At 58.2% G+C, this 26,297-nt stretch overlaps 2 protein-coding genes across 9 annotated transcripts in view; one reads left to right on the top strand and one right to left on the bottom strand.

The window, feature by feature from the left end:
• Nucleotides 1-303: 303 nt before the first annotated feature.
• SH3GLB2 (SH3 domain containing GRB2 like, endophilin B2) lies at nt 304-17,376 on the top strand. Of its 7 annotated transcripts, XM_061433781.1 has the most exons (13): nt 317-511; nt 4,725-4,866; nt 5,855-5,983; nt 10,136-10,269; nt 10,544-10,636; nt 12,827-12,889; nt 14,032-14,181; nt 14,623-14,646; nt 15,185-15,274; nt 15,563-15,663; nt 15,918-15,932; nt 16,066-16,306; nt 16,605-17,376. In XM_061433781.1, the coding sequence occupies exons 1-13, from the start codon at nt 449-451 to the stop codon at nt 16,710-16,712; spliced, it is 1,353 nt and encodes a 450-aa protein (XP_061289765.1). In that variant the 5' UTR covers nt 317-448; the 3' UTR covers nt 16,713-17,376. The 7 variants fall into 7 exon arrangements, with proteins under 7 accessions (XP_061289768.1, XP_061289765.1, XP_061289766.1 ...); XM_061433782.1 differs by lacking the exon at nt 15,918-15,932 and having other exon boundaries at nt 320-511; XM_061433783.1 differs by lacking the exon at nt 14,032-14,181 and having other exon boundaries at nt 323-511.
• Nucleotides 17,377-18,154: 778 nt separating this feature from the next.
• NUP188 (nucleoporin 188) overlaps nt 18,155-26,297 on the bottom strand; it is a 43,931-nt gene continuing 35,788 nt past the window's right edge. The window contains exons 30-44 of one of the 2 annotated variants that reach the window (XM_061433763.1): nt 25,880-26,075; nt 24,135-24,212; nt 23,780-23,865; nt 23,450-23,595; nt 23,041-23,222; nt 21,906-22,106; nt 21,665-21,757; nt 21,125-21,283; nt 20,714-20,851; nt 20,008-20,082; nt 19,680-19,913; nt 19,443-19,574; nt 19,140-19,213; nt 18,879-19,008; nt 18,155-18,763 (exon numbers count right to left, since the gene is read on the bottom strand). In XM_061433763.1, the coding sequence (XP_061289747.1) occupies nt 18,587-18,763; nt 18,879-19,008; nt 19,140-19,213; nt 19,443-19,574; nt 19,680-19,913; nt 20,008-20,082; nt 20,714-20,851; nt 21,125-21,283; nt 21,665-21,757; nt 21,906-22,106; nt 23,041-23,222; nt 23,450-23,595; nt 23,780-23,865; nt 24,135-24,212; nt 25,880-26,075 (2,101 nt within the window). In that variant the 3' untranslated portion in view covers nt 18,155-18,586. The remainder of the gene's footprint in view (nt 18,764-18,878; nt 19,009-19,139; nt 19,214-19,442; nt 19,575-19,679; nt 19,914-20,007; nt 20,083-20,713; nt 20,852-21,124; nt 21,284-21,664; nt 21,758-21,905; nt 22,107-23,040; nt 23,223-23,449; nt 23,596-23,779; nt 23,866-24,134; nt 24,213-25,879; nt 26,076-26,297) is intronic. The other variant, XM_061433764.1, reaches the window with a different exon arrangement.

Genomic DNA, 26,297 nt, shown 5'->3' with positions numbered 1-26,297 from the left:
CCATCGACTCGGTGATGCCATCCAACCATCTCATCCTCTGTCGTCCCCGTCTCCTCCCGCCTTCAACTTTTCCCAGCAGCAGGGTCTTTAAAAAAAAGAAAAAAGAAAAAAAGGAGAGTAAGAGGCACCGATGGGCCGGGAGCCACAGGACAGGTAAACCAGAGAGGCTGGCCGGCCAGCGGCCGCAGCGGGGCAGCCGCGAGCACCCTCCAGCCCTGCCGCCCCGGCCCGCCCCGCCCCACCCCTCCTGAGGCTCCGCCCCCGCGGCCGGCGCCCCGCCCTGCGCGCTCGGGCAGGCACGGGCGGAGGCAGCGGCTGCGGCGGCGGCAGGGACGGGCTGGCGCGCTAAGGGCCGGACCCCGGCAGCAGGTGGGCGCGGTGAGGGCCGGCGCGGTGAGGGGGCTGCCGGGCGGCGCTCGGGCCGGCCGCGCCGGCCGTGAGGAGCGCCATGGACTTCAACATGAAGAAACTGGCGTCGGACGCCGGCATCTTCTTCACCCGGGCCGTGCAGGTGAGGAGGCCGTGCGCCCTGGGCCCCGCGCGGCCGGCGGGCACCCCTGCAACGGAGCCTGGGGCCGCGGGACAAGGCCCTCGCGGCCGCCGCTCCTTTCCGGGTCGCCCTAGCCCCGCACCAGCCTTCTCTTTTGCGCTGCCCAGTCGAGAGAAGGAGCTCCGGGGCGGCCGGCTGCACTGTCCTGTACTACCCTCTGCGTGGCCCGGGGGCCGGGGAGTGAGCTGGGCCTGCCTCGGCCCCGCTGCCTGGGCGGGAGGTGTCAGCCTCCCCCTTTGCGACCTGCCGGGGCCGAGTTATCCCACTGCCCTGGCGCCCGCCCCGCCCCGGTGGGGGCTCTGATGGGGAGAGCAAATGGCATCAGGCGACTCCTGCCACCCTGCCATTGGCCAGCAGTAACCCTGACTCCTGCCCGGCGTTTGGAGGCCTGAGTTCCAGGCCCAAGGACTCATGCCCCGGGGCCCCTGAGCCCTTCTCTGAGCCTCAGTCTCCACACCTGTGCAATGGGCTGTCGGAAATGATTCCCTCGGGTCCCTTTTACACGCTTGGATAGTCCGGAAGCCAGGAGGGCTGGGGTTATTATTTCCTTTCTGCTCCATGGCAGGCCTGTTTCCTCTTATTTCCCCAGCCCTAGGGGAATGAGGAGGGCTGGGGTCTGGCTGCGTGCCCTCCTTGGGGAGCTGTACGCTGGGTGACGCTAGGATTAGAACAAGTCCTATCCATTTGGGGGCAAGGAGAGAAACTGAAGCAGCTTATCGGTGAAGACGGGGAGTCAGCTGTGGGCGTGGATGCCCCCTCTTGCGACTTTGAGAAGGGCGGGGGCTTCACTTCTCTGGGCCTCAGTTTTTCAGTCTTTTGAAAATGGCCTTAGCAACCCCTCCCTCCCAGCATGGATGTGAGTGTCCCCGGCACTCCGCGTGCACGCTCTCACTAAAGGCAAGTCACTCTTGCTTAGTATGGCATGCGTGCAGCCTGTGACCTTGGCCCAGTCACTTCTCTGGGAGCCTCCATGTGCCCTTCTGTCCATCATGAGTGGCACCAAGTCTGCCTCCAAGGGTGGCCGCAGGCTTCGGGCTTGGCCCAGTCACAGGGCCCTGGGAACGGATCCTGGCGTTTGTCCTTGCTGTGGCAGTTGGTTCTCTGGAGGAGCCCAGCCCCAGACCGTCTCTTGGAAGCCCACGTGCCCATGTTTACTAGAAAGCACAGCATCCCGCTGAGGATGGGTACCCCAGAAGGGTTTGCTGCCCTGGGTTCCCAGCCCTGCCAGTGACCCCAGCCTTAGTGGGGATGCCTGCAGCCTGGAGCTCATTGGCCAGCCCCAATCCATCCAGAAGGTGGGGAGTTCGCCCCCCGTGTTGGTATGGCAACCACTTTATCTCCAACATCTGGGAAGAACCTGATCTGCCAGTTTCCAGCTACTGTGGGGCCCTAGCACCCGATCCTGCCAGGTCTGCAGAGCCTGGGGCATGGGGAGGCTTGGGCCCTGTGGCCTGGTGAGGGCAGGCCCACTGGGTCGCCCATACTGGCGTGGGAGCCAGCGCCCAGGTCCCCCGCCTCCAGGGTGGAGGAGGGAGCTGGGAGCTTTATAAATAGAGGCTTTCTCTGGCTCCAGCCGCCCACCCCCTGCTGCTGCCATCTTGCAGGGAGCAGCCTCGGACTCTGCAGTCAGGAGCCTCTGAAGCCTGGGCCCTTTCTCTTGGCAGGAATGGGGTCAGGTGGCAGCCCGAAGAGAGAGGGGCTTGAAATGTGATCTGGGCAGGAGAGCCCACTTGGGGGACCACCCCTCTGAGGCCATTCGGCCCTGGGATAGGAGTCAGCCAGGAGGGACGAAGGGTGGTTTGTTATCAATGTGTGGGCAGCTCCTCTGCGTGGGTGCCACCTGGCCAGGTAGAAGGACATGCTGGGCAAGCGCTCAGCCCCTCCAGGTACCGGGGACACTTTGAAAGAGCTTCACCTCATCCCCACCCCGTAAGGAACAGAACCTGGGAGAAGAAGCTGGAGGCCGGATCCCTTTTGCACGTGTGATCCTAGGGTGGCCTCTCAGTCCCCGAACTGTGCCTTGAACGCCAGGAGGGGTTTGCAGAGTTGATCCCGGTGATGGGAACAGCTCAGCGGAGGGCACCCAGGCAGGAAAAGCTAAAGCATATTTGGGTAAGATGCCAGTGGTGGTGGAGTGGGCAGTGGAAGTGCTAGTACCAATGCTGTCAGTAGTACTGACTGTATTACTAGGAGCGGAGGTAGGAGTGGTGATGATAAAAGCCAGGAGGCTGTGGCATTGTTTTCATCCAAGCCGGGCAGGCAACAGTGGACGTGGGAGGGATGCCCAGGACGTTGGAAAAACCTGGTTGGACTTTGAACGTGGGTGGATGTGTAGTGTGAGGGACAGGTGGCCAGGCGGGAAGTGCTGCCCATAACCGTGGCAAGAAGGGGAGGAGATACTGAGCGTGACACCATCACTGGAGTCAGAGCGGCTGGTCCCATCGGGGTAAGGACGTCCCTAGGTGGCTCCTGGGAACCGAGGAGGGACCTGCAGGAGGTCTTTTATTGCTGATGATAACGACGACGCCAGTTGACATTTATCAGGCCTGTGCTGTGTGCTGACCAGAGAACTAAGCGCCTCCCGAATATTCTATGAGATGGTTCCTGGTGTCCCCATCCCCCTGGTGGAAACTGAGGGCCAGAGAGGTGACGTTGCCTCTGAGCCTCAGTTTTCTCATCTGGAAAATGGGGCTAGCGCCACCCCCACCCTCAAAGAGGCTGGGTGAGGGCAGGCCTGTTCAGGGCCCGGCTCTGGGAGGCCCCAGTTTGTGGAAAGTGAGGAAGAAGAGTCAGGAGAGCAAGAGTAGCTGGCTCCCAGGCGGGGAGCCGCAGGCTCTGACCCCTGCCCACCTGGCCCTGCAGAGAGAAACCCAAGCCCCCATGCATAATTGATGGCTGCTGAGCCGGAGCGGCCTGAAGCCGGTGGGGCCTCCTGCTCCTTGCAGCTGGAGCTGTCCTTTGCCTCTGGATGACTCAGGGCTGCCAGGTCATCTGAGAAGGGCCTCCAGACCCGCAGCCCATGAGACCCTGACTCCGGTGCAGCCTGCCTCTTGCCTGGTCTCAGTGGCACCTTCTGTGAAATGGGAAACTTGCCCATGCTGAGCGCCGGGTCGGCACTGTCTGTTGTTGTCAGAGCTGATCTTGCTCCCGTGTGGTTTGTCTCTGACCACCACCCACCACGGCTGAACAGGGCCTTTGAGATCAGAAGGGCCAGGACCTGGGCAGGTTTCTGGCTGTTCCTACGTGGCTCCCATGGCTTTGGCCAGCTCGGAAGGAGGACCCTGTGACATCCTGGTCCCTCCCTGGCCTCGGGGCAGGGCTGTGGAGCTTCCTGCGCCTGGGTGTGCCCAGCAGTTGGCTCGGATGAGTTGGCACTGCTCCCCATGTACCATACCAGGCAGCAGAGGCCATCCTCCCACCCCACCCCTCTCCATTCCCATCAGATCTTTACAGCATCAGCCCTTACACTGGGCACCGAACTCCCCGCCGGATCCTGGCCTTCATATCTTACCCACATCTTTTTTATTTCCTTCTCACAACCTACAAGGGAGATGCTATTCCTTATTATTCCCATTTTCAGCTTCAGAAACTGATGCTCAGAGAGGCAAAGCCACTTGCCCCAGGTCACACTGCTCATCAGAACTGAGACTTGAATCATGTTCCTCTGGTTCTGGAACCTGGGTTCTTCCCACTTCCTCCCCCGGGACCCCTTCCTTGGGGCTCCCAGCTGCCCTGGCACCTGCTGATCACTCCAGACCTTGCTCTGTGCCCCTTGTGTCCCTGAGCGCTCGTTACCAAGCTCTTTCCTCCAGAGTCAGGCTGGGAGGACCCTCAGTGATGGCCTACCAGCAGCTCCTTAAGTTGTGTCTGATTTTGTACAGATGTGCATTTGGGGGGCAGGGGGTGTCTGTATCTTTCGTTGGATTTCCGAAACAAACTGGGATCCGCCGGCTCTGGCCCACCCATCCCATGTCACAGAGGAGCAAGCTGAGCCCCAGGGCAGGGTTGCAGTTTGATCGGGGTCCCAGAGCAGATGGGGTAGACGGGTTCCTGGACCTTAGGGCCTGAGTTCCAGCCAGGCGGGAGGGGTAGATGGGTGGGGCAGGGCTGGTCCTCCCCTCCCCTCTGCTGAGTCTTCCACCCCTGGGTGCTCCCCCCAACCCTCCTCCCACAGTTCACAGAGGAGAAATTCGGCCAGGCCGAGAAGACCGAGCTCGACGCCCACTTTGAGAGCCTCCTGGCGCGGGCGGACAGCACCAAGAACTGGACCGAGAAGATCTTGAGGCAGACAGAGGTGCTGCTGCAGCCCAACCCCAGTGAGTAGACACGGGCCAGCCCTGGGCAAGGGGCGGGGCACCGCGGGCACGGGCCCAGCTGCAGAGGCCGTGCAGGTGGCCTGGGCGGCAGGCGGGACTTGAGTTAGACTCTTGAGGCTTCAGGCTGCTGTCGGTGGCACGGGAAGGGGGGGGTGGTCCCTATTAAAAACAGCAGTCTGGGTGTCGGGCTCCACAGGGCACTCAGTCTCTGGGACATGGAAATGCAAGTTCTGCATAGAGGAGTTGAAGCCTGGAAACTAAAACATCACTGGGAAAAGAGGCGGGAGAAATGGGAGACCAATCACTGGGGAGCAGGCAGCGAGGGTCAGGGACAAAGAAGGCCCGTCCAGGGTCGCACGAGAGCACAGGGCAGGCCCCCACAGCTGCAGGGGAACCTGCCCTGGGGTCCGGAGACGTGTCTGCCTGTATATCTGCTCTTAGCTAAGGCAGTGTGCTCAGAGCTTTCTGGGTCCGGCCAGAGTGCTGTTCACACGTGTGGTGTGTGCACGCATGCTAAGTTGCTCAGTCATGTCTGACTCTTTGCAACTCCGTGGACTGCAGCCCACCAGGCTCCTCTGTCCAGGCGAATTCTCCAGGCAAGAATCCTGGAGTGGATTGCCATGCCCTCCTCCAGAGGATCTTCCCCACCCAGGGATCGAACCCATGGTTCTTAGGTCTCCTGCATTGGCAGGCAGGTTCTTCATCCCTAGCGCCCCCTGTGTGTCATGAGTCCATATTCTAAGGAGGGGGAAGCGGAAGGCCCGTCTCCGTAGCTGGGTGACCTCAGGCAGGTACTTGATGTCTCTGGGCCGTGGCTTCTCCCTCCCTGTGAGGGGTTTCACAGGGTCAAGAGCCCATCTCACAAGGTGGAGAATCAGCACGAGAATGTCCTGGAAATCACCAGGCTGGGCGCCCCTGTGGGCCGGTCCTGGACTGGCCTTGGGCTCCTCTGGAAAGGCCACGTGGCTTTGGCTGCTGTCTCCCACAGGCGCCCGAGTGGAGGAGTTCCTGTACGAGAAGCTGGACAGGAAGGTGCCCTCACGGGTCACCAACGGGGAGCTGCTGGCGCAGTACATGGCCGAGGCGGCCAGTGAGCTGGGGCCCACCACCCCCTACGGTGAGCCGGTCCCCACGGCCGGGTGGGGCCCGGTCTCTGGCCCTGACCTCCCTCCCTCCCTTCTTTCCTTCCTTTCTCTGGTCTTGTATTTACACATGTGATGCCTGGATTCATTCTCCTTGCAAATACCTCAACCAACAGAGGTGAAAACAGTGAAAAATAGAAGCCTCCTGGGACCTCCCTGGTGGGCCAGTGGCTAAGACTCCACATGTCCAGTGCAGTGGGCCTGGGCTCCATCCCTGGTCAGGGAACTAAGGTCCCGCATACCCCATGGCAGGGCCCCAAAAAGAGAAAAAGAGCCTCCTTTACCCACTTTTGGTTTGTGTGCATTTTTTAATGGGATCACATTATCTTATGTGTGCGATTCCACAACCTGATTTTTAAACTTGGTGTTGCTTTACAGATTATCTGTTCACAGTAGCACTTAAAGAGCCACTTCAGTCTTTGCTTTTTATTTAAGTTTTATTGAGGTACAATTTATGTACTGTAAAGTGTACTTGTTTTAAGTGTGTAATTTGGTGATTTTTAGTAATTGTACAAACATCCCTCAATCCAGTTTATTTTTAAATGTTTAGTTAATTCTGAATTAGAATGTGGTTGATTTACAATATTGTGTTAGTTTCAGGTATACAGCGCAGTGATTCTGTTATATACTTGTATATATGCTCCTTTTCAAATTCTTTTCACTTTGGGTTATTCCAAAATATTGAGTATAGTTCCCTGTGCTCTACAGTAGGCCTTGTTGGTTACCCGTTTTATAAATGGTAGTGTGTATATGTTAATCCCAACCCGATTTATCCCTCATTCCTGCCACCCCCGCTTCCCAGCCTCCCCTTTGGTCACCATCCCCCCAGCCCCGCTTCCCAGCCTCCGCTTTGGTCACCATAAGTCTGTTTTCTATGTCTGCGAAGTCTGTTTCCGTTTTAGAAGTTCATGTGTATCATTTTTTAAGATTCCACATATGTGTGGAATCATGATACTTGTCTTTCTCTGCCCAGTATGACAGTCTCTGGATCCATCCATGTTGCAACAAATGGCATTATTTCATTCTTTTTTTTTTTTATGGCTGAGTAATGTTCCATTGTATATGTTTTTCACATCTTTTTTATCCATTCGTCTGTTGACAGACATTTAGGTTGCTTCCATGTCTTGGCTATTGTAAATAGTGCCACGAGGAACATTGGGGTGCATGTAGCTTTTCCAATTACTATTTTCTCCAAGTATATACATGCCCAGGAATGGGATTGCAGGGTCGTGTGGTAGCTCTGTTTTTACTTTCTGAGGGCGCCTCCATACTGTCCTCCAGAGTGGCTGTACCAATTTACATTCCCAGCGGCAGTGTAGGAGGGTCCCTTTTTCTCCACACCCTCTCCAGCATTTATTATTTGTAGATTTTTGATGATGGCCATTCTGGCTGCTGTGAGGTCATACCTCACTGTAGTTTTGATTTGCATTTCTCTAATAGTTAGCAATGTTGAGCATCTTTTCATGTGCCTTTTGGCCATCTGTATGTCTTAATCGATATGTCTGTGTAGATCTGCCCATTTTTCTCTGGGTTGTTTGTTTTGATGATGTTAAGTCTCATGAGCTGTTTGTACATTTGGATTGCTGTTTTGTTACTGTTCTCCCTGTATCTCAGGTCTTTTTTGTTTGATCCTCTTTTACTGACTTCTTTTGAGTTAAAAAGATATTTTCTAGTGTAACATTGTAATTTCTTTGCTCCTTTTTTTCTTTAACTTAAAGCGTTTTTCTTAGTGGTGAATGTGAATCACAACACGCACTTTAACTTGACACAGTCCACTTCAGAGTAATGCTAACGGAATTCCAGTAAAATATAGAAACTTGGCTCCAGGATAACTCCCTTCCCTCCCTCTTCCTTGGTGCTCACATTGTCATACATACTATTTCTCAACAATACAGTTTTATAATTATTGTGTTATGCAATTGTCTTTTAAGTCAGTTAAGAAAAGAGAAAAGAAACGTACCGTCTTTTCCGCGCGTCTGGAGTCACCTTTACTGCTGCTCTGCTTCCTTACGTGGACTCACGTTACCCCCTAGTGTCGTGTCACTCGCACGTGAAGTGTCTCTTCTGTGGCAGGTCTGCCAGCAGTGAATCCTTGTCGCCTGTGTCTCACTGGGAGTGTTTATGCTCACTTTTGGAGGGCAGCTTGGCGGTGTATGAATCTCCTTGGATGAGAGTTGTTTCCTTTCCTCACTTTGAGTATATTCTCTCACCGTCTGACCTCCCTGGTGTCTGATAAGAAGTCAGTTCAAATCTGCCGTTGAGCCCTTCTAGTGAGTTTTTTTTCACATCAGTTGTTAAACTTTTCAACTCTAGAATTTTCACTTCTTTTTTTTTAAATTTTAATCTCTTTATTGACATTTCTTAGTTGAGAAGTCATTGTCATCATACTTTCCTTAAAGCTTTTTAAAAAAATTTTAATTGGAGGATAATTGCTTTACAATGTTGTATTAATCTTAAATCCTTAAACATGGTTCTGTTTTTTTATTTTTTAATTGAAGTGTAGTTGGTTTTAATATGTGTTTGTTTCTGGTATATGCCATAGTGATTCAGTATTTCTGCAGATTATATTCCATTATAGGTTATTACAAAGTAAGGGCTATGATTCCCTGTGCTATATGGTATATGCTGTTGCTTATCTGTTTCATTGATAGCAGTTTTATCCTCTACCAGAATTTGTCCCTCCCTACCATTATGGTTTTGGTTGTTTTTGTTTTTCCTTTTCCACTTCTTGGTAATAGCTGCTTAGAAGCCTTTGTCTGCTAAATCTAATATCTGGGGCTCCTCGGAGATGGTGTCTGTTGATTGCTTTTCTCTCCCTGTGGATTGACTGTACTTTCCTATTTCTTTGCGTGTCTTATAATTCTTCTTGGGTTATTAGTGCTGTTTGTTTCTTTAGAGACTTACCTGAGCTAATTGTTTAGAGTGTGTGTTCTTTGCTGTATGCAGCTGCTGATGTCTCTGCTTATTTTTCTATTCTTTTTACTTTTAAGCCTAGCTTCCTAAGGGTTGCTTCCAGGTCAGCATATGTTGGCGGTCAGCTAATGATTAATCAGAAATTGTGTGTAGACACCTTGCACCATTAAGGCTTTGCTGATGAATTTATGAGTGGGCTGGGGAACACGCTCAAGCTCATGCAGCTTATATGTGTGCCTAGCTTTTACGTCATGAATGTGCAGAGCCTCCCACTAGCCAAGAATGATTTGGTAGCTGGGGCTCTCTCCTGTGCCTCCCATGCATGCTACACACAGGTGCAGCCTTCTAGACCACCAGAGCTGTCTGGAGTTTATCAAGGCTCACTGTGACTGTCTCATTTCCCAGATCTCCTATTAAATTTCTGGCAGGTCTGCTGCTTATTCCAGCCAGTCTTCCAGCTTCATGTTAGCTGTGATGTTGGCCTTTCCTGATTATTTGCCATTGAGATCATTACTGCTTGTGGGCATGTCTTGTGGGTTTTTCTGTGTTCCAGCCAAAATCAAGTCCTCCCCCTCCAGCAGCTTCAAGGCTTACCCCACCCTGATAGAGGGGCACACCACAGAGCTTGGAGAGAGGGGAGCACGTCCAGGCTAAAAAGCCACCATCTCCATGGTTCTTACCAAGGTCCTGTAGTTCTGGAGTAAATGCTTCTCAATTTGTTACTTGCCTTTGGTCAATTTCCAGAGTCCAGAAATGATTGTTTTTGACAACTGTGTCCAGTTTTGTTTTGTTTTTGAAGGAGATAGATAAATAGGTAAGTTTTTGTTTTTTGCCATACTGCATAGCATACCAGATCTTAGTTCCCCAACCAGGGATCGAACCTATGCCCCCTGCAATGGAAGTGGAGTCTTAGCCATTGGACCCCCAGGGAAGTCCCTGTGTCCTTTCTGGGAGGAGGATTTGCTGAGTTCCTCCCTCTGTTATTCTGAAAGTCCCACCCTCCTTCTTTCTAATGGCTGTGACGTGTTCTGGTTTTGGGGTGTCCCAGTATTTATTGGCCAATGGATATGTGGATATACAGATTTTCTCCCATTTTCCCAGGCCAGTCATTTCTGCTCTTGCCTCTCAGAACATCTCTCTCAGCGCTCTCTCCTCCCTCCTGGGAGCCAGAGCAGAGTTCAGCCTGCCTCCTCACCCCCGACTCTGCTTCTCAGGGAAGACGCTGATCAAGGTGGCGGAAGCAGAAAAGCACCTGGGAGCGGCCGAGAGAGATTTCATCCACACGGCCTCCATCAACTTCCTCACGCCCCTGCGCAACTTCCTGGAAGGGGACTGGAAGACGATTTCGGTGAGGAGCCTGGAGCTGCGTGCCTCCTGGTAACCCTGGCTGCCCTCTCCTCAGAGCCGCGGAACCCAGCTCAGGACCCCGCAGCCCTCAGGGCCTCCCCAGACGTGGCTCTTGTGGCCCGAGTGGCCTGAAGTGTTTGACCTTGCCCGTCCGGGCCTCAGTTTCCCTGTCTTGGCCAGATGGTCCTATGGGCTGGTCTCGCTGGGGCCGGGGGTCTCCCATGGCAGCTGTGGGGCTCATGTCCCTAATTCCCCCCAACCCCGCCCCACAACAGAAGGAGAGGCGGCTCCTGCAGAACCGGCGTCTAGACCTGGATGCCTCCAAAGCGCGGCTCAAGAAGGCCAAGGCTGCCGAAGCCAAAGCCACGGTAGGTGTCCTGCTGGACCAGAGCGGGTGGAGGCTCGGGGTGGAGGCTCGTGATGTTTGGCATGACCTCCCTCCCCGTCAAAGCCTGGCTGGGGGGCACTGCTCGGGGCAGACCACGTCAGGTCACGCCCGTCTGCTCCCACCCCCAATGGAACCCTGCTGACCCAGAGCTCTGGGTTCCCAGGGCAGACACTGGGTCTGGGGGCGGGTGGTGGGTAGACCCACAGCGCCCTCACCTGAGCTCAGGGCAGCCTGCAGCCTCCCCAGATAGAGCCGGTTGGCTTCTCGCATGTCCCCCGTGCTGCCCTCCCCGGATGCTCAGCTCTGTTCCCGGCTCTGCCCGGGCATGGCTCCGCTACTAACCGCGCCCCCCTTCCCCGCCGCTCCAGTGCTGTTCCCCGGGCGCCCCGTCCTGTCCTCAGGCTCCATTGCGCTGGTGTGGAGGTCCCAGAGCTGGGCTGCTCACCTGCCCAGGGGCAGGTCTCGGGGCCCTTCAGGGAGCCCCACGTCGCTGAATGGAGCCAGGGCTATCTTGGCTCCCCTTCTGCTCAGCCAGGCCGATGGGATGCAGCGTGGCACATGGTGACCAGGGCGAGGCCAGGGTTTGGGAGAGCTGGGCCCCAGGGGCCTGGGCTGCTTGGGTGCAGGGGCTGCAAGGCCGCCTCACACCCCGGGGTGGGAGCTCCCCCAGTCAGGTCCGGGACACACCAAGGCCGCCTCACACCCTGGGGTGGGAACTCCCCCAGTCAGGTCCGGGACACACCAGGGACACTGGCACCTGCGCCCGGCGGGGCCCTCGGCCAGGGAAGGCCAGGTGCCCCCGCTGCCCGAGAGTTAGTTACAGCCCCCAACCCTCCTCGCATTCCCCTCCCTTTGTGTGGCCCCTGGGGGCCACGGAGTCTGGGCAGTGCCCCTGGCAAGAGCCGTGGCGCCTCGTCCAGGTGTGTGGAGTCCAGACCAGAGGCAGGGCCTCAGCCACCGGCGTCGGGTTGGGCTTGGGTAGGCTGCCCGAGCCCCCCTGGACTGGACAGGCTCCCCGCCCTCAGGGCCGGGCAGCTCTCTGGAGTCCCTTGGCCAGGACAGGCTTTTCTCTGTCCGCCAGGCCGGGGAGCGCTTCCTTCGTCACCAGGGCGGCACAACCTCCCATCCGGCTGGTTGGCCCAGACCAGCCCCGAGTGTGTGGCTTTTAGCAGGATATCCCCTCCCAAGCGGGGCCCTGGTACAGCATCCCAGCGGGCTCCAGCCCAGCAGGGCACCCCCAGCCCACCCGCCACCCCTCAGCAGCCACACTGGTCAGGACTCCTTCCGGAGGGCGGGCTTGTGCGTCCCCGGGGGGCCTGCTCCCGCCTGCGCTGTGGACTCACTAACTCTTTGTTTTTGTTCCTTGCCGTTCTGCTTTGGGTAACTTGGCTCAGTGTGAGGGAGATGTGAGTATACCTGTCCCACGTGCTGTGCCGCTTCTGGTTTGCCCACCTCGGCCTTGGGCCCCGCGGGGCCGGGCCGGGCTGGGCCAGCCGGGCCGGGGAGGGCCGTCCTCCGGGCCTTTTGCAAAGCAGCTGGTCTCCCACCGGGGCCTCCACCACGTGTAGCCTCTGGTCTGGGGGGACGCCAGGCGTTGGAGCCTGTTGAGTCAGCTTTTTGCAAATGTCAACCGCCTGTCACTCTGTCCATCCATGCATCCATCTGTCCATCTCGTGGCGGGGGAGGGGCCCAGTTCTTGCTGCAGGAAGGAGAGATGATTGGGTGTGTGCAGAGGTGTGGATGGAGCGAGCCGGGTAGGGTGGGGGTGGGCTCTGCTTGGAGAACGGTGGGTCTAATGGGCCTCTGAGTGAGACGAGGCTGGCCTGGGGAAGAGAGACCTGAGGACCGCCGGGGCCAGGCGGGTCTGCGTCCTGCCCGAGGTTCCGGGCTGTCCCCTCGTCGGCATCTGCTCTCCTGGGCTCCCCAGCGTGTCCACCCTCCTGGTCTTTGTCCCGACCCTCGGAGACCCTCACTCATCCTGCCTCCTGTGCAGGTGGTTGGCGTGGGGAGAAGGGGGTCTGTGTTGTTATCTGTCCGTACCCTCCTGTCCATGGGGTTGGGGTGGGGGGTGCTCCTGGCATCTCCCTGGGGGAGACTCTAGGGCGGCCTCCTGGCCTGGCCCCTGCGCCACGTGACTCCCCCCTCCCCCGTGAACTCTGTTCCCCGCCAGACGGTGCCTGACTTTCAGGAGACTAGACCTCGTAATTACATTCTCTCGGCCAGCGCCTCCGCGGTAAGCGCCCCCGCCCACCCCGCCCCGGCTCCCCCCTCCCTGCCCCCAGCCCCAACACCTGGCGCCTGATGCCAGTCAGGAGAACAGGAGGCAGAGGGTCAGGCAGGGGCCACCTGGGCCCTGTGCCCTCGCCCCTCTCTGCCCAACGCTGAAGGTGAGCCTGGCCCGCTGCCCTGGGCAGCCTGATAAACTCCGGGGGGCCCGAGAGTCCATCCACCCCCACTCAGCACCCACCCCCACTCAGCACCCACCCCTGAGAGCCAGGCCCGCCCTGCGCCTGGAGGAGAGGGAGGAGGTCCCGGCCTGGCCTGCCGGGAGGTCACAGACCCCTGGACAGGACTCGGGGACGGTGCTGTCTGTCCAGCGGCCCCCAGAGCACATCGGCTAGGTGTCGGGGAGGCGCCCAGAGGCCTTGAGACGTAGCAGGGCCCCGTGGGAAGGTAGACCCGGTGGGGAGGGGAAGAGCAGCCCAGGGCCGAGGCCCCCGAGGTGGGGAAACGGGCATGTCCTGAGCTGGCCCCTCCAAAGCAGAGCATGAAGGCAGTGGTGGGTGGGTGGGCAGGCGGGACTGGGATTTAAGAGGGTGGGCTGGGCGGGGCGGGGTCAGGAGGACTTTGAACGTCTGGTATCTTTTTTTCCTACAGCTTGTTGAGATCTTGGTGTTTACTGTTTAGTTGGGGAAATAGGCAGATGACACCTGTCCCGTCATGCCTGTCGAAACCAGTCCTGGGCCTTTCTCTGCCTCTCTGTTCCTTTCCCCGTGGGTGACATCCTCCTGCACCACCCACCTCCCCGCGGGCTCTTCTCCATCTGTCATAAGCATGTTGCTGTGTGTGTGTGTGTGTGTGTGTGTGTGTGTGCGCGCGCGCGCGCGCGCGCGTGCAGGCGCAGTCCCTTCTCCCTTGGGGGCGTTAACCGCCCTGTAGTGCCCCGGCCCCTGTGGCTGGCTTGCCCACGTGTGTTCACATGGAGGTCGCTTCCCGTCTGCCGAACGGTGCTGGGGTGGGGACGCCTCCGTCCCAGCCAGGCTGGCCTGGGTTTTGCTCTCTGCGCCCCCCCCAGGCCCCGTGTTAGGGTAGCAGCGGGCAGGAGGAACGGGCCTTCTAAGCCATGGTCGGGGGAGGGGGGTCTTTCTTCTTTAGACTCTGGAGGACACTTGCCGCCCCCCTTCCTGGGCCGAGTGGAAGGAGGACTATCCAGGAGGGTGGAGACGGCCCTGTTTTTTTCTTGTGCCTTTGAACCCCAGTCTGACTCTGGCACGAGGCTGCCTTTCTCTGCCGAAGGACAGAAAGGTTCAGTGACTGGTCTAGGGTCACACGGTCCTGCCTCCCAGCCCAGCAGCCTCAGCAGAGCGTCAGGGTGGGGTGGGGGACGCTCGGTCTCCCTGGAGACCCCAGTCCGAGCCTGGGGGCTTGCCTGTAGGAGAAACCCAAGCAGGACTTCCCAGCTGGCTGTCCCCCCTCCCCGCATGTGGCATGTGGGACTGGATGGACTGTGACGTCAGAGCCCCCCTCCCTCTCACACCAGGCCTCCCCCCAGCCTCAGCTCCTGGTGGGATTGTGGGGAGGACATTGGGAAGCGTGAGGGGTAGGAGGAAGAGGTTGCGGGGATCTCGGGAGCTGGGGCAGGGGCCCGGGCTCTGGAGTACAGCTGTCCCCCACCTCCCTTCCCCTCCCCTGCTGACCGCTGCCCCCTCCCTCCCCTGCTGACCGGTCCTGTTGTGGTCTCTGCAGCTCTGGAATGATGAGGTGGACAAGGTGAGTTGGGGCTCAGGGAAGAAACGGGGTGGGGAACGGGAGTCCAGGCTCGCCTGCTGTCATCGGGGGCAGGTGTGCGTCTAGTTCTGAGCTCTGCCCTGCAGCCTCTGGGGCCATGATAAGGGGCGGTCACCTCCCTCTCCCCCCGCAGCACACCGTGGGCCCTCCGGAGGCCAAAGCAACTGTTGGTTGAATTTGTCCCTGCTGGGTGGTGGCCTCAGATGGACAAATGCATGAGCGTGAAAGGCCAAGGAAGGCACCTGAGGCTCTGTGTGCCCACCCAGCAACTGGCCTCCTCTGGGGGGTTCCCAAGCTGGGCTAAGACTTCTCCAGGGGGTCAGGGCCCCAGGCCTGAAGTCAGGGGTGAGAGGTGAACCCCTTCGCCGATGTCTGCATCCTGGGGTGGGGTGTGGGGAAGTCCATCTGCCACAGAAGGGAAGAGGAGACCGCTCCCGGGCGGCTCCAGGGGCGGGAGGAGTCTGGTAGGAGGGCGACTAGGGCCATTCTTGCCCTCGTGCTCATCCCCGGCCCTTCCTAGGCTGAGCAGGAGCTCCGAGTGGCCCAGACGGAGTTTGACCGGCAGGCAGAAGTGACCCGGCTCCTGCTGGAGGGGATCAGCAGCACCCACGTGAGTCCTGTCCTGTTTCCTCTGTCATCCCACATCGTCTTTGCCACCCATGTGTCAGACACCACAACTCTTAAGTTCACGTTGAGGCAGCTAGTGAACCTGGGTGGGGCAGAGCCCACGGTCCTAAAGGTCCCAAAGCGGGGGGTACGGCCCCTTCCCACCCCAGAGAGCAAGAGGCCTGGGCAGAAAACGCTGGACGCCGAGCCGGGGTCTGTAGAGCGTGGGGTGGGGAGTGGGCTGCTTCGTCCACCCGCGGGCGCCGGGTCAGCCACCGCCTCTTCCGGGCAGGTGAACCACCTTCGCTGCCTGCACGAGTTCATCGAGTCTCAGACCACGTACTATGCCCAGTGCTACCGCCACATGCTGGACCTCCAGAAGCAGCTGGGCAGGTGCCAAACGAGGAACCCTGGCTCCCAGCTCCCCGAACTCAGCAAGCCCCTGTTGACACCCAGGGTGGGGTGGAGGGCTGCTGACCGTGGTGGGGCGTCACCCCCACCTCTGGGCCTGAGCACCCCATGAAGAGGACAGTGAGGGGGATAGCTGGCCTCAGGGACCTTGGGTGCAGGTTCTGGGGTGGGTTGGGGGGGGGGGGGGGACGGCAGGGGCATCTCACTTCCACTTGTTTCCCTCTTCACGCTGCCAGCTCCCAGGGAGCCATGTAAGTAGCGAGGTGGTCTTGCCTCCATGGCTGTGGGCCTGACTGGTGTTTTGTGGGGCATGTGGGACCTCCCCCCAACAAGAGGGTGGCTCCCGGCTGCTGAGATGGGCCCCCCTACCACTCTCCTCTTCAGATTCCCAGGCACCTTTGTGGGCACCGCCGAGCCCACCTCCCCACCCCTCAGCAGTACCTCGCCCACCACCACCGCGGCCACGATGCCCATGGGGCCCTCCGTGGCCGACCTGGCCCCTCCGGGGGAGGCTGCTCTCCGCCTGGAGGAGGTGGCCCCACCTGCCAGCGGAACCCGGAAAGCCCGCGTTCTCTATGACTACGAGGCGGCCGACAGCAGCGAGCTGGCCCTGCTGGCCGATGAGGTGGGCCTGGAAGCCACAGGGATGGGTTGGCGGTCGGGAGCACAGGCCGGCTTAGGGGCCAGGGGACCAGAGCTGGGGGCATGGGGTCTGTGGACCACGCATCGCGGGCCCCCCACCTCTGAGGGTCTGGGGATGGGGGGAGAGCCAGGACCAGCCACAGGAAACAGGCAGCTCCAGCTCTGAGGAGGCAGGCTCTCTGATCCGTCTCCATAGAGCAGCTGAGAGGGCGCCCGTCACTGGAGGCACAGGGCCCCTGCGTAGCCAGGGCGTGATCCTCCTCTTCTGTGATCCCTTTCAGCTCATCACTGTCTACAGCTTGCCTGGCATGGACCCCGACTGGCTCATTGGCGAGAGAGGCAACAAGAAGGGCAAGGTCCCCGTCACCTACTTGGAACTGCTCAGTTGAGCAGGCCTCCTCCCCCAGGCCCTGCCCACTCTGGCCTGGGCAAGGGGAATGGGTGCAGCCCCGCCACGTGTCTGTTGGTGATCCAGCTGCTCAGCGTGGGGAGGCTCACCCCAGCCCCGTCCTGCCCCTTGGCTGTCCAGCCGCGAGGGGCCTGAGAGGCTGAATGATCCCGGCTCCTCCCCCGGCCTGCTTCTGACCTGTTTCTGGAGCCCCCCAACCCCTGCCTGCATCCCTGAGCCCCCCCAAGCCCTCCCGGCTCCTGCTCAGGAGGGCGGGCCTGGCTGCAGTAGCTGCGCTCAGCGCCCCGGCCTGTGAAGGGCGTCAGTGCAAGATGGGCTGAGGATGCCCTGGGGCGTACCCTTGGCAAGAGAGAGTACCTGCCTTTTAGTTGCCAAAAGCAGCAAAGGAGGCGAGGCAGGCAGGCACGCAGGTCTGTGGTGGGCCAGGGACAGGGGTGCCGTCCCCCTGGGATGCACTGCAGCGGAGGGGAGCCTAGCCGGAGCAGCAGCTCCCCGGTGCTAGCCCTCCCCTCCCAGCCCTATCGCTAGAGCCAAGTCTGGTGGCTGCCTGCCTGCACTCTCAACTCACTTTTTAACGGATCTTTTTATTCTGCCTGTCTGCTTGCTCTCTAGCCAGTGACCGATAATAAACCATCCTCCGTGTGCATGTTGCCTGGGCTCCGGTCGCGTCGCAGGCCTCACAGGTGGGAAGGGGAAGAGGCGGCGGCACGCTGCCGCACCGTGCCCTCCTTCTGGGGGAGGAAGTGATGGGCCCCTCCTCCCTCCCAGGGCACGCGTGCTGCTCCTGAGGAAGGGGATGCTGGTCTGCTGCAGCTGCGTCACCGACGTTTCTTTCCTGAGAAAAACCTGCCTGAACTGGGGCAGAGTGGACTGTAAAATATGCATGACGGTTTACACTTGGGTAACTGACAGCTGACAGTGCTTCCCAGGGACCCGACATTGAGAGCAGCATGTTCACACGTATTCTCGTGTCCTCCCAGACAAGGGAGGAAGAAATCAGTCACCTCCTCGAGGTTCTGTAACTGGCAATTGGCCATGCAGGCACTGTAGCCCACTTTAGTTGCAAAACTTCCCAAGTGATAGCTTCGGTCCACAAGCCAGGTTATAGATTGAGGCTTGCAGCTGGGCCCAGAACTCTGTGATTAGGTCCCAAGGAGGCCAGAGGCCACCCTACCCAGGGCCCTCTGAAGGGAGGGGAGGCACAGAGCTACAGACAGAAGGAGCAGGGCTTCAGGAAAGGCTCTCACCCAGGGATCAACTCAGCCAGCTGGTAAATGGAGGTGGGGGCCAAGACCTGGGTAGAAGGAAGACCTGAGTGTCCACCCAGTACCCCCCAGTCCACTCTGGGCCCCTGGACAAGCAGGGCAGAGCAATGCTCTGAGAGCTGGTTAGTCCCTGGGCTCGGAAGGTATACCCACACAGTTGTGTATAAACAGTATTTTAATATTTGTATAAATAGACCACAGTATTACCAAAAACTGCAAGAACAGAGTGTGGAAAAACAGATTCTCAAACCCGTGCACACAGCCTCCTGGCTGCACGTGACACTGGCTCCCCGCCTCTCCCCCGGACAGGGTCAAGTGCTGTGGGGAATGCTTGAGGAAAGGAATACACCTCTTTAGGGGCATTTTGAACGTGAGCCCGAGTGCAGCAGACTACGGCTCCCCACCCCTGCTGTTGACCTCTTGATCTGTTACAAAAATAACGCTGGGGCAGTGGCTGGAGTCACGGCGACTCTGGGGAGGGTGACGAGCTGCTCTCGGGCCCAGACAGGCTGTCTGCCAGCAGTACCCCTCACTCCCCAGGCCTGCCGTGCAGGCTGGTGCAGAGTGTAGGCGGCAGCAGGCAGGTGCCCTATCTTTGCACGTGTCGGACAAAGGCCTGCACCAGCTGGATCAGAGGCTCCTGACTCTCGGGGCTGACCTTGGAGAGAGAGGTGGACTTTCCCTGAGGCGAGGGAAGGACGCCAGCAGCAGGGGAGCTGGGGGCTCCCCGGCGGAAGTAGCGGGAGAGGCTGGAGAGGAGAGTGCTCTGCAAGAGAAGCACCTGATGAGGCCCTGTGGCCGCCCTCTCAGGGCGGCCCCAGGCCCTTGGGGGCTGGGACCCCTGGGTCGCCCCAGCAGGCAGGGCCCTCCACCCCTCCTACCAACTCTGAGCTGAGCTCCTGCTTCATCCGCTGCTTGTCCCGGGGGTGCACAGCCGGGTCCCGAAGGTAACGCATCGCCTGGGAGATGAGCAGGTAGAAGCAGTTCTCCATGGTGAACATCAGGAGCGACCTGGAGGGGAGGCGGATGTGGGCACTGCTGCAGAGGCCATGTGGGCTGTATGCATGAAGCGGCGGATCCAGGAGAGCCGGCCCAAGACCACCCCAGCCCCCAACCAAGGTCCAGAAGGAGGGCTTTCTCACTTCAGAGTTCTGGTCCCTTCTGCTTGTGTGCTGAGCCCCACAGCCTGGGTGAGAGGCTCCTTTTTCTTGTCCAGCTGGAGAAAGAGAAATGGGGGTTAAAAAAAATGAGGTAGTAGTAACAACTCCAACCCACTGAGACCTCCCCATTTCACAGGACCTACGCTAGGCGATTTTATCAGCTACGCGGTAACTCACTAGTTCTTACAGGTCAGCTCAGGTGGTACACAGGCCCAAGGTGGTGGTTAGACGGTGGAAAGCTGGGAGGAAGGCCTGGGGTGAGGGGTCAGACAATACCCAACTTACCTCTCCAAGCATGTTCAGGGCCACATTCACAGTGGCCAGAAGGGTCCCGAAGGAGGGGGCCCCTTCGGAGTCAAAAGTGGGAGTGGTGAAGCTCAGGGCAAACAGGAAGCTGTACTCAGCAAGGTCCAGGGACTGCAAAGCAAGATGAGACTGATGGAGGGCAAGACCCCCGGGCACCTCTGGGCGCAGAGAGGAGCGCCGGTGGCTCGGTGGAGGCTGGGGGCGCGGGGTGGGTACCTGATCCAGCAAGACCTGGCAGACATCGGGGGTGAAGCGGCGCAGGGCGGCCAGGGTCCTGCTGAGGATCCTCAAGAGGCCATACTGGACGGTGCGCAAGGCCCGCTGCTCTGAGGCCTCCGTGTCAGGAGCGGGCTGCTTGGAGGAGGAGCAGGAGGGGGCAGCCAGGGCAGCTGTGGATGGCCGCTGAGCTCGGGGGGCGACAGCTGAGGGGATGCCCTCCCCATTTTTGTTCTGGCGGGGGGTGGGGGGAGAGACAACAGAGCGCTGGAGCGCGGAGGAGCTGGGGCGAGGCCGCCCGGGGCGGGCCGCGCGGAGGCCGGCTTACCTGCAAGTAGTGCTGCAGCATCTTGCGGCTGTGCAGGAGGGAGGTGCAGGCCTGGCACAGGTAGCCGAGGTTCACCTGTGGCACAGGAGAGGGTGAGGGATCCACAGGGCGGCCCCAGGCAGCTGACCAGACACACCCAGCGGGGTGCTACCGGAAACCACGCACTTCTCCCGTGTCCCCCACAACTCCCTGTGACCTCCAGCCCCAAACCTCACAGCCACCAAGCACGCTCAACCAGACTCTTGGGTCAACAGATGCCTGGATGGTTTCCGAGACCCAGCTAGAAACCAGGCACGGTATGAAGTCCTAAGTAAATAGGTTAGAAGGGGACAGTTTTCCCATCTTATAGAAAAAGAAAACGGTGAGATGAAGGAGAGAAGGGAAGTGACCTGGCCAAGGTCACACAAGCACAGCCTGACTCTGGAGCCTGTGCTCCTCCCCGCCTGCTCCTCCAGCTGGCCCCATTTCATAAATGTCCTGCACTAAGGGATGTGAGCCAGGGTCTACGCCAGAGCCCAGGTTCTCACCCTGTAAGGCTGCCCTATGCTATGGAAGCAACACTTCGCTGTGGAGGAAGCAAGGTGAACCCAAACCTGTGCTACCAAAGAAACGGCCACGTTCCAGGAATAGGCCTGCCCTTCACGCCCTGCCCCGTTCTCCCTGAACCTTTCCCCAGACCCTCCAAAAAGCTGGTCTCAGGCCGCACCTGGACATCCCGCATGAGCTGAGGCAGGTGGAAGTGCCACTCCTTCCTGAAGCTGGAGAGCTGTAGGAGGAAGCCCACGGTATGGTCGGCCTCCTCCAGGCACGCCAGACTCTGCACCGTCCTCACGGCGTTGAGGCACTGGGAGGGACACAGGAAAGGGTGGGGTGACTCAGCCCTGCTGCAGGAAGGGGAGTCCTGGGCCCTCAAACGCTGAGGCGACGGCATGACAGGTGGCTAGGTGAAGAGGCTCCTGTCTGAGCTGATCCCAGACCATTCCCCTTCCTCTGCGGGGCCTGTCAGCCAGCAGTCCTCATGGCACCTCAGAAGTGGGAGCACCCACACTCAGTTCTGAGGAGCCCAGACGCCCTTGAACCCCAAGTCCTGACCCCAAAGATGCTGGCAGCCCCTCACCTGTAAGGTCCGCTCCTGGTGAACCCCCACGAAGTCCAGGGCCTCGGTCAGGAAGTTGTAGCGCAGGGTTTTGAGGAGCCGCTCCATCAAGGACATGGAGAGACGGTAGACGCCAGGCCAAGAAGGGGCGTCCAGGGACTTCCGAGAGGTGCCGGGTGTCTAAGACACAAACAGCAGACAGGATCACGACAAGGGCCCAGGAACCAGCTGACAGGGACCTTGGGGCCTCCCTGCAACCCAGCAGCTAGGAAGCCTGGCTCTTTTGAGGAGAAAAGCTCCTGGAAGGGGCGCCAGCAAGGTCAGAGAGGGTCCAAGGTCAGGCGTTACGCGGAAAGAGCACCAGAGATACAAGAAGCCAAGGCTCCAGGTTCAGGCTGGGCACTAACTAACTGCGTGAGCTTCTCTTGCTAGCGGTCAGTGCAAGGGTGGGGAAGCTTCTGTATTCTTGGTGCCTTAACCAGGCCCCTCAAGAAAGCAACTTCCAGGCCCAGTGACAGCACCAAGGGGCCTGGGGAGGCAGGGCAGGCCCCTGGAACTCACCTGCACTGTCCCGTTGGTGCTGAGCTGGTACACACTCAGGAGAGGCAAACAAATGCTCTGGGTGATGCCGGCTCCGGCCACAGCCGTGGCCCCCTGCAAGGGAGAGAGATGCAGGATGAGATGGACGCTGTCACTGCAGCCGCCCGCCCCGGGGCGGGGTGGGGGTTCTCGGGCTGGGAGAACCCTGGGCCGCGTCAGCACCCACTGGCACAAGCCCAGCCACTCCTCTGCCTGCGCCTACCTGCTGGGTGCGGGCCAGCGTGAGGAGCAGGTGCAGCGCCGCCTCGGTGAAGTGCAGGTTCTGCTTCATGCGAAGGCTCACCTCCAAGGTGGTGAAGAGGGTCGGCAGGATGGGGAGCCGGCGGGTCACCTGTAGCCACGAGTCCCCGTCCTCATCCACCTCACACAGCTCCTTGGCCAGGTGCAGGCCCAGGACACAGACCTGCTGGGCCCAGGGGCAGAGATGGTGAGAGGGAAGGAGGTGGTGCCGGGGGAGGCGGAGAGGAACAGGTCGCCCACGCCATGTGGGGCCAAAGCGAGCTCCCCTCTAACTGCACAATCGCTCTCACCTCCCAAATGGTCCCTTCTTCTCTCCAGATCCTCTCTACTCTGTTCTTCAGCCCAGTGGCTTTTCACACTTAATGGTCATGAGCCCCCCAGAGTAATCCATACTGCGCTGCAGTATATGCATACTTACATGTTTAATTTAAAGAGTACCTACCTTTATCCCCTGCAAAGTAAGCTATTTTCTTCTATATTTTATTCTACTTCATTTAGAAAATGCTGGTTATAACCAAATGAGCCAAGATTCATAAATAGGTCCTGATCCACAGCTTGATAAACACTCTTCTGTACAATTAATACATCCAACAGGCTTTCTAACATACAAATCTCATCGTTTTTCTCCCTTACTTAAAATCCTTCCGTGGTTTTCTGTTTCACTTAGCACCCAGAATAAAGACCCTGGCAAGGCTGCCGGTCATCCAGCCTCCGGCTCTCCAGGCCTCACTTGACCCTGGCTCACACCACATGATTCTCACCCACAGCTCAGCACACGCGGTTCTTGCTGCCCAAATCCCCCTGCCCCCATGGCCTGCCGGCTCTACCAACGCCCAGGCACTGCTGAAAGGGTGCTTTCTCTCCGAATCCCTGGATGAGGTGAGAACCCCATGGGGCACCCTCTCCCTGTGTTCCACCCCTGCGACACTTGCCACAACGGAATTTGACACATGTTGCGCGATCTGGTTTCTTAACTTTCCCTGTCAGGCTGTGACTGTCTTGTTCACTCACCACCCCTGGGCCTGGCCCAGAGGAGGCAGCAGTTCACAACCGGGGATGCGAGTGGAGTACACACTGATTCCCAGGCGCCCCCTCACCCCATCCCGCTGGTCCCTATGCCGGAGCCGGGAGCAGTCGTCGGTCTCCATGCTGTCCTTGTCCTCGGTGGCACTGCCCGCCGCCAGGCTGTGGCGGGTGTGGTCGAAAAGTGCGATCACCTCTTCCTGAAGGGTCTCACAGACGTTCAGCACCAGCTGGGAGTACTGGGGGATGTCATTCACTGCAAAGGACACAGGAGGAGACTCTGTCAGGCTACCCAACACGTCTGTTCCAGGCAGGTGGCTGCGAGCGCAGGGTGCTAAGAGGAAGTGCGTCAGCCAGTGGGAGGGGAGGAGACAAAGCGCTTTCCTGAAGACAAGAGCCCAGGACTGAAAACTCGAGCTTCAGAGAACAATCCCAGCTCTGATGTGGAGGAAGGCTTGCCCCTCACCCCTCCCCGCCCCTTACCGCTCATCTCCTTCATCTGCAGCACCGTGATGAACGCCGAGAACACCTTGGCCTTGGTCTTCTCCATAAGCTGCTGGTCTGCCTGCAGCACTCCCTCCAGGATCTCCGTCAGGGGCCCAAGGATTTCATCCACAGACCCTAACTCTCTAGACACAGCGCAGAGTGGAGAGGGGGGTGGAACACACCTCACAGAAAGGCCACACACGGCCCGCTCCCCTCAGGATGCCCGTGGGGCAGCACGCCTCTCATCAGAGGTCTGCTCCTGTCCCGAAACCCGAGGTGGAGCCAGTGAGGACGGTGGGAGAGGCTGCCTCTCCTGGCCTGACTTACCTCTTCCACTGCCGGAGGAGAATAAGCAGCAGGGTGCACGTCATGGAGCCCAGGCGGAGGCAGTTCACGGAGGTAGGGACGAGGAGCTGAGGGGAGATGGCACAGTCAGCGCCCCGAGAGACTGGGAGCACCGCACACAGGCCCCTGCGGCCCCGACCCTCTCTCTCCCAGCAGTGCACTCACAAGAGTGAGCATGGGGAAGAGGCCAGGGGCTGTAGCGGACCTCCGCCTGGCACCACAGCCTCGGGCCGCCTGAGTGATCTGACCACTCGCACAGCTACAGGCTTAGGAGCTGCTATTTGACTGCAGAAGCCATCTCCCTGGGAGGAACAGGAACTCTCCCAGACACACTTACCAACGCCTTGGTCCCCTCGAGCACGTCAAGAAAGAGCTGGCGACGCACTGCAGAGTCTGTCAGGTGCGTTATCTCCGCCTGCAAAGGGACAGGAAGGAAAGGTCAGTTAGGAAAATTTCCCAGACTTCAGAAGCCAAGAAAGATGGGGTCCTCTGTCAGGCAACTGGTCACTGCTTCCTTGGTTAAAATGAGACTCAAGGACCCTGATGTTTCCGGGTCCTCTTTAGCCATGGTCAGAACCAGAGGGCTAGGTTCATTCACATCCTTCCCAACAACGTCCTTCCTCTGCTCAGACCTTTTGAGGCTTCCCAGGGCAACCCTTCTGGAAACACCAAATGCTCCACGAGGCCTGGGCACCCCCGAGGATCTGGTCCACCTGATTTTGGTATCATCCCCACTGCGCTCATTTGACTCCAACCCTATTGACCCCCTTCCTCCTCTGTGAAAAGGCTGAGCTCTTCCCATTTCTGGGCCTCTGCACCTGTTGACTCTGCCTGCCCAGAGCATCATCTAGAAGTCTCCTTGCACACTCGGGCCTCAGTGTGAACAGTACTTCCTTAGAGGGCCTCCTGACTACTTCTACCCTCCTTCAGCATTCCCTACCATAGCATCTGAGTTATTTCCTTCACTGTGAAATATCACAATCCCGAACTATATTCCTTTGTAAATTTGTTTACAATGTACCTTCTCATGGGCCACCCCATGTGAGATCAAAGACTGTATCTACCTTATTCACTGCTGTATCCCAGTGCCTAGCATACAGTAAGCATTCCACTAATATCTATTAAATGGATGAAAAGATGATCAATATCCTAGACAAAACCAAAATAGGTTTCCTGGGGGAAAAGATGTTGGTGGGATTTTCAGAACTGCAATTCAAGAACTGCTGCCCCATTCGGACCTGAAAGGTGACACACAAAGTTCCCCAGAGACGACTGACCCTTTTGGTGTGTCTATAGTATCAGGGGTCCCAAACCACCGTGCCACAGCCCACCTCCAAGGCTGTGGCCAGTCAGGCACTAGGGAACAAGCCATGGAAGATGTAAGAGTGTGCCTGGAACAAAAGGTACTGTTTAGCTGAAGTTATAAAGTCAAGATACTAATTTGGATTCCCTAGAGGAAAACACGTCAATATCAAGTCCTTACTATACAGCAAGATGTTGTCAAAGCACACACAAAAGAAAAGCCAAGGAAAAATGCAAATTCTTCTCAAACATCAACTCGCTAAAAACCAATGCTCTGTAGACACACTGCAGAGACAATGGCCTCTGATCTTTTTGTAAGAACACCAGGGAATGCAGTTTCTAGAGCCAACGAAAACCACTGTTCTCTAGAGGGTACTGCTGCAGCCATTATAGCTACCTGCTGACCAGTCAACAAATATATATACCCAGTATATACCCAGCGTCCCCAGGGCACACAGTTGAGAGGCAATCATCCATGTGCACAAGAAGTGGATGACAGAAGGGGTCTCCAAGACCTAGCTAGATCCACAAAGGTAGCTAAGGGAAACTTTTATGAACATCTGAAGGGATTTAAATAATGCCTTCTCTGCACTTTCCTTAAGGGCCCCTTGCTGGCCAAAAAGCATCCAAGCACCCCACATTTGGCACAGAACCTGTTACATTTTAGCTCTCAGAGAAAAACCCTGACCATTCTTTAGCCCAAGGGGCTGTATCTGCTAAGTATCCCAGCATATTGTTGCTAGGATACCAAAACCAAAACTCGCCCCAGGAGGTTCTTACGTGACTGGTGGCAATGATGAGAAACATCCTCCAGGCAGAGACCAGCATTTGATACTCTACCAGGGAGGTGCAGCTGCTGCCCTCTGTGTCGGCCATGTGAACTGCCAAGGACTTGACATACCCCGACCAGTAGGCAAAGCGCTTCTCGCTGGAAAATTTCTTGAGTGTATCTTTTAATGATTGGTCTAATGAGCCCCTAGGGTGTCAGGAGAAAAATAAAACCTACGGTTAGCAGAAATGCCGACGGGAGTGTGACGGGCACTGACCCTTGCTGAGGCAGAGAAAGCAACCTCACATGGGCTTAAAGGCAGACGGCTCCAGATCAGCTCCATTGTGTGGGGCTCACACTTCTTGCTCAACATAATGGGTTAGGCTGAGGCCTTTTCCAGTGTTCCTTCTCCATAAAATCCCGAGCACA

This window comes from Bos javanicus, chromosome 11, assembly GCF_032452875.1.
Source record: "Bos javanicus breed banteng chromosome 11, ARS-OSU_banteng_1.0, whole genome shotgun sequence".
Classification (NCBI taxonomy): Eukaryota; Metazoa; Chordata; class Mammalia; order Artiodactyla; family Bovidae; genus Bos; species Bos javanicus.
Note: the sequence above shows the minus strand (reverse complement) of the source record. Positions and strands in the feature narration are given on the sequence as shown.

Coding starts and splice junctions, on each gene's coding strand:
- SH3GLB2 (XM_061433781.1), top strand. CDS start 449: ATGGACTTCAACATGAAGAAACTGGCGTCGGACGCCGGCATCTTCTTC. Junction 512..4,724: donor TCTTCACCCGGGCCGTGCAG/GTGAGGAGGCCG, acceptor CTCCTCCCACAG/TTCACAGAGGAGAAATTCGG. Junction 12,890..14,031: donor TCTCGGCCAGCGCCTCCGCG/GTAAGCGCCCCC, acceptor TTTCTTCTTTAG/ACTCTGGAGGACACTTGCCG.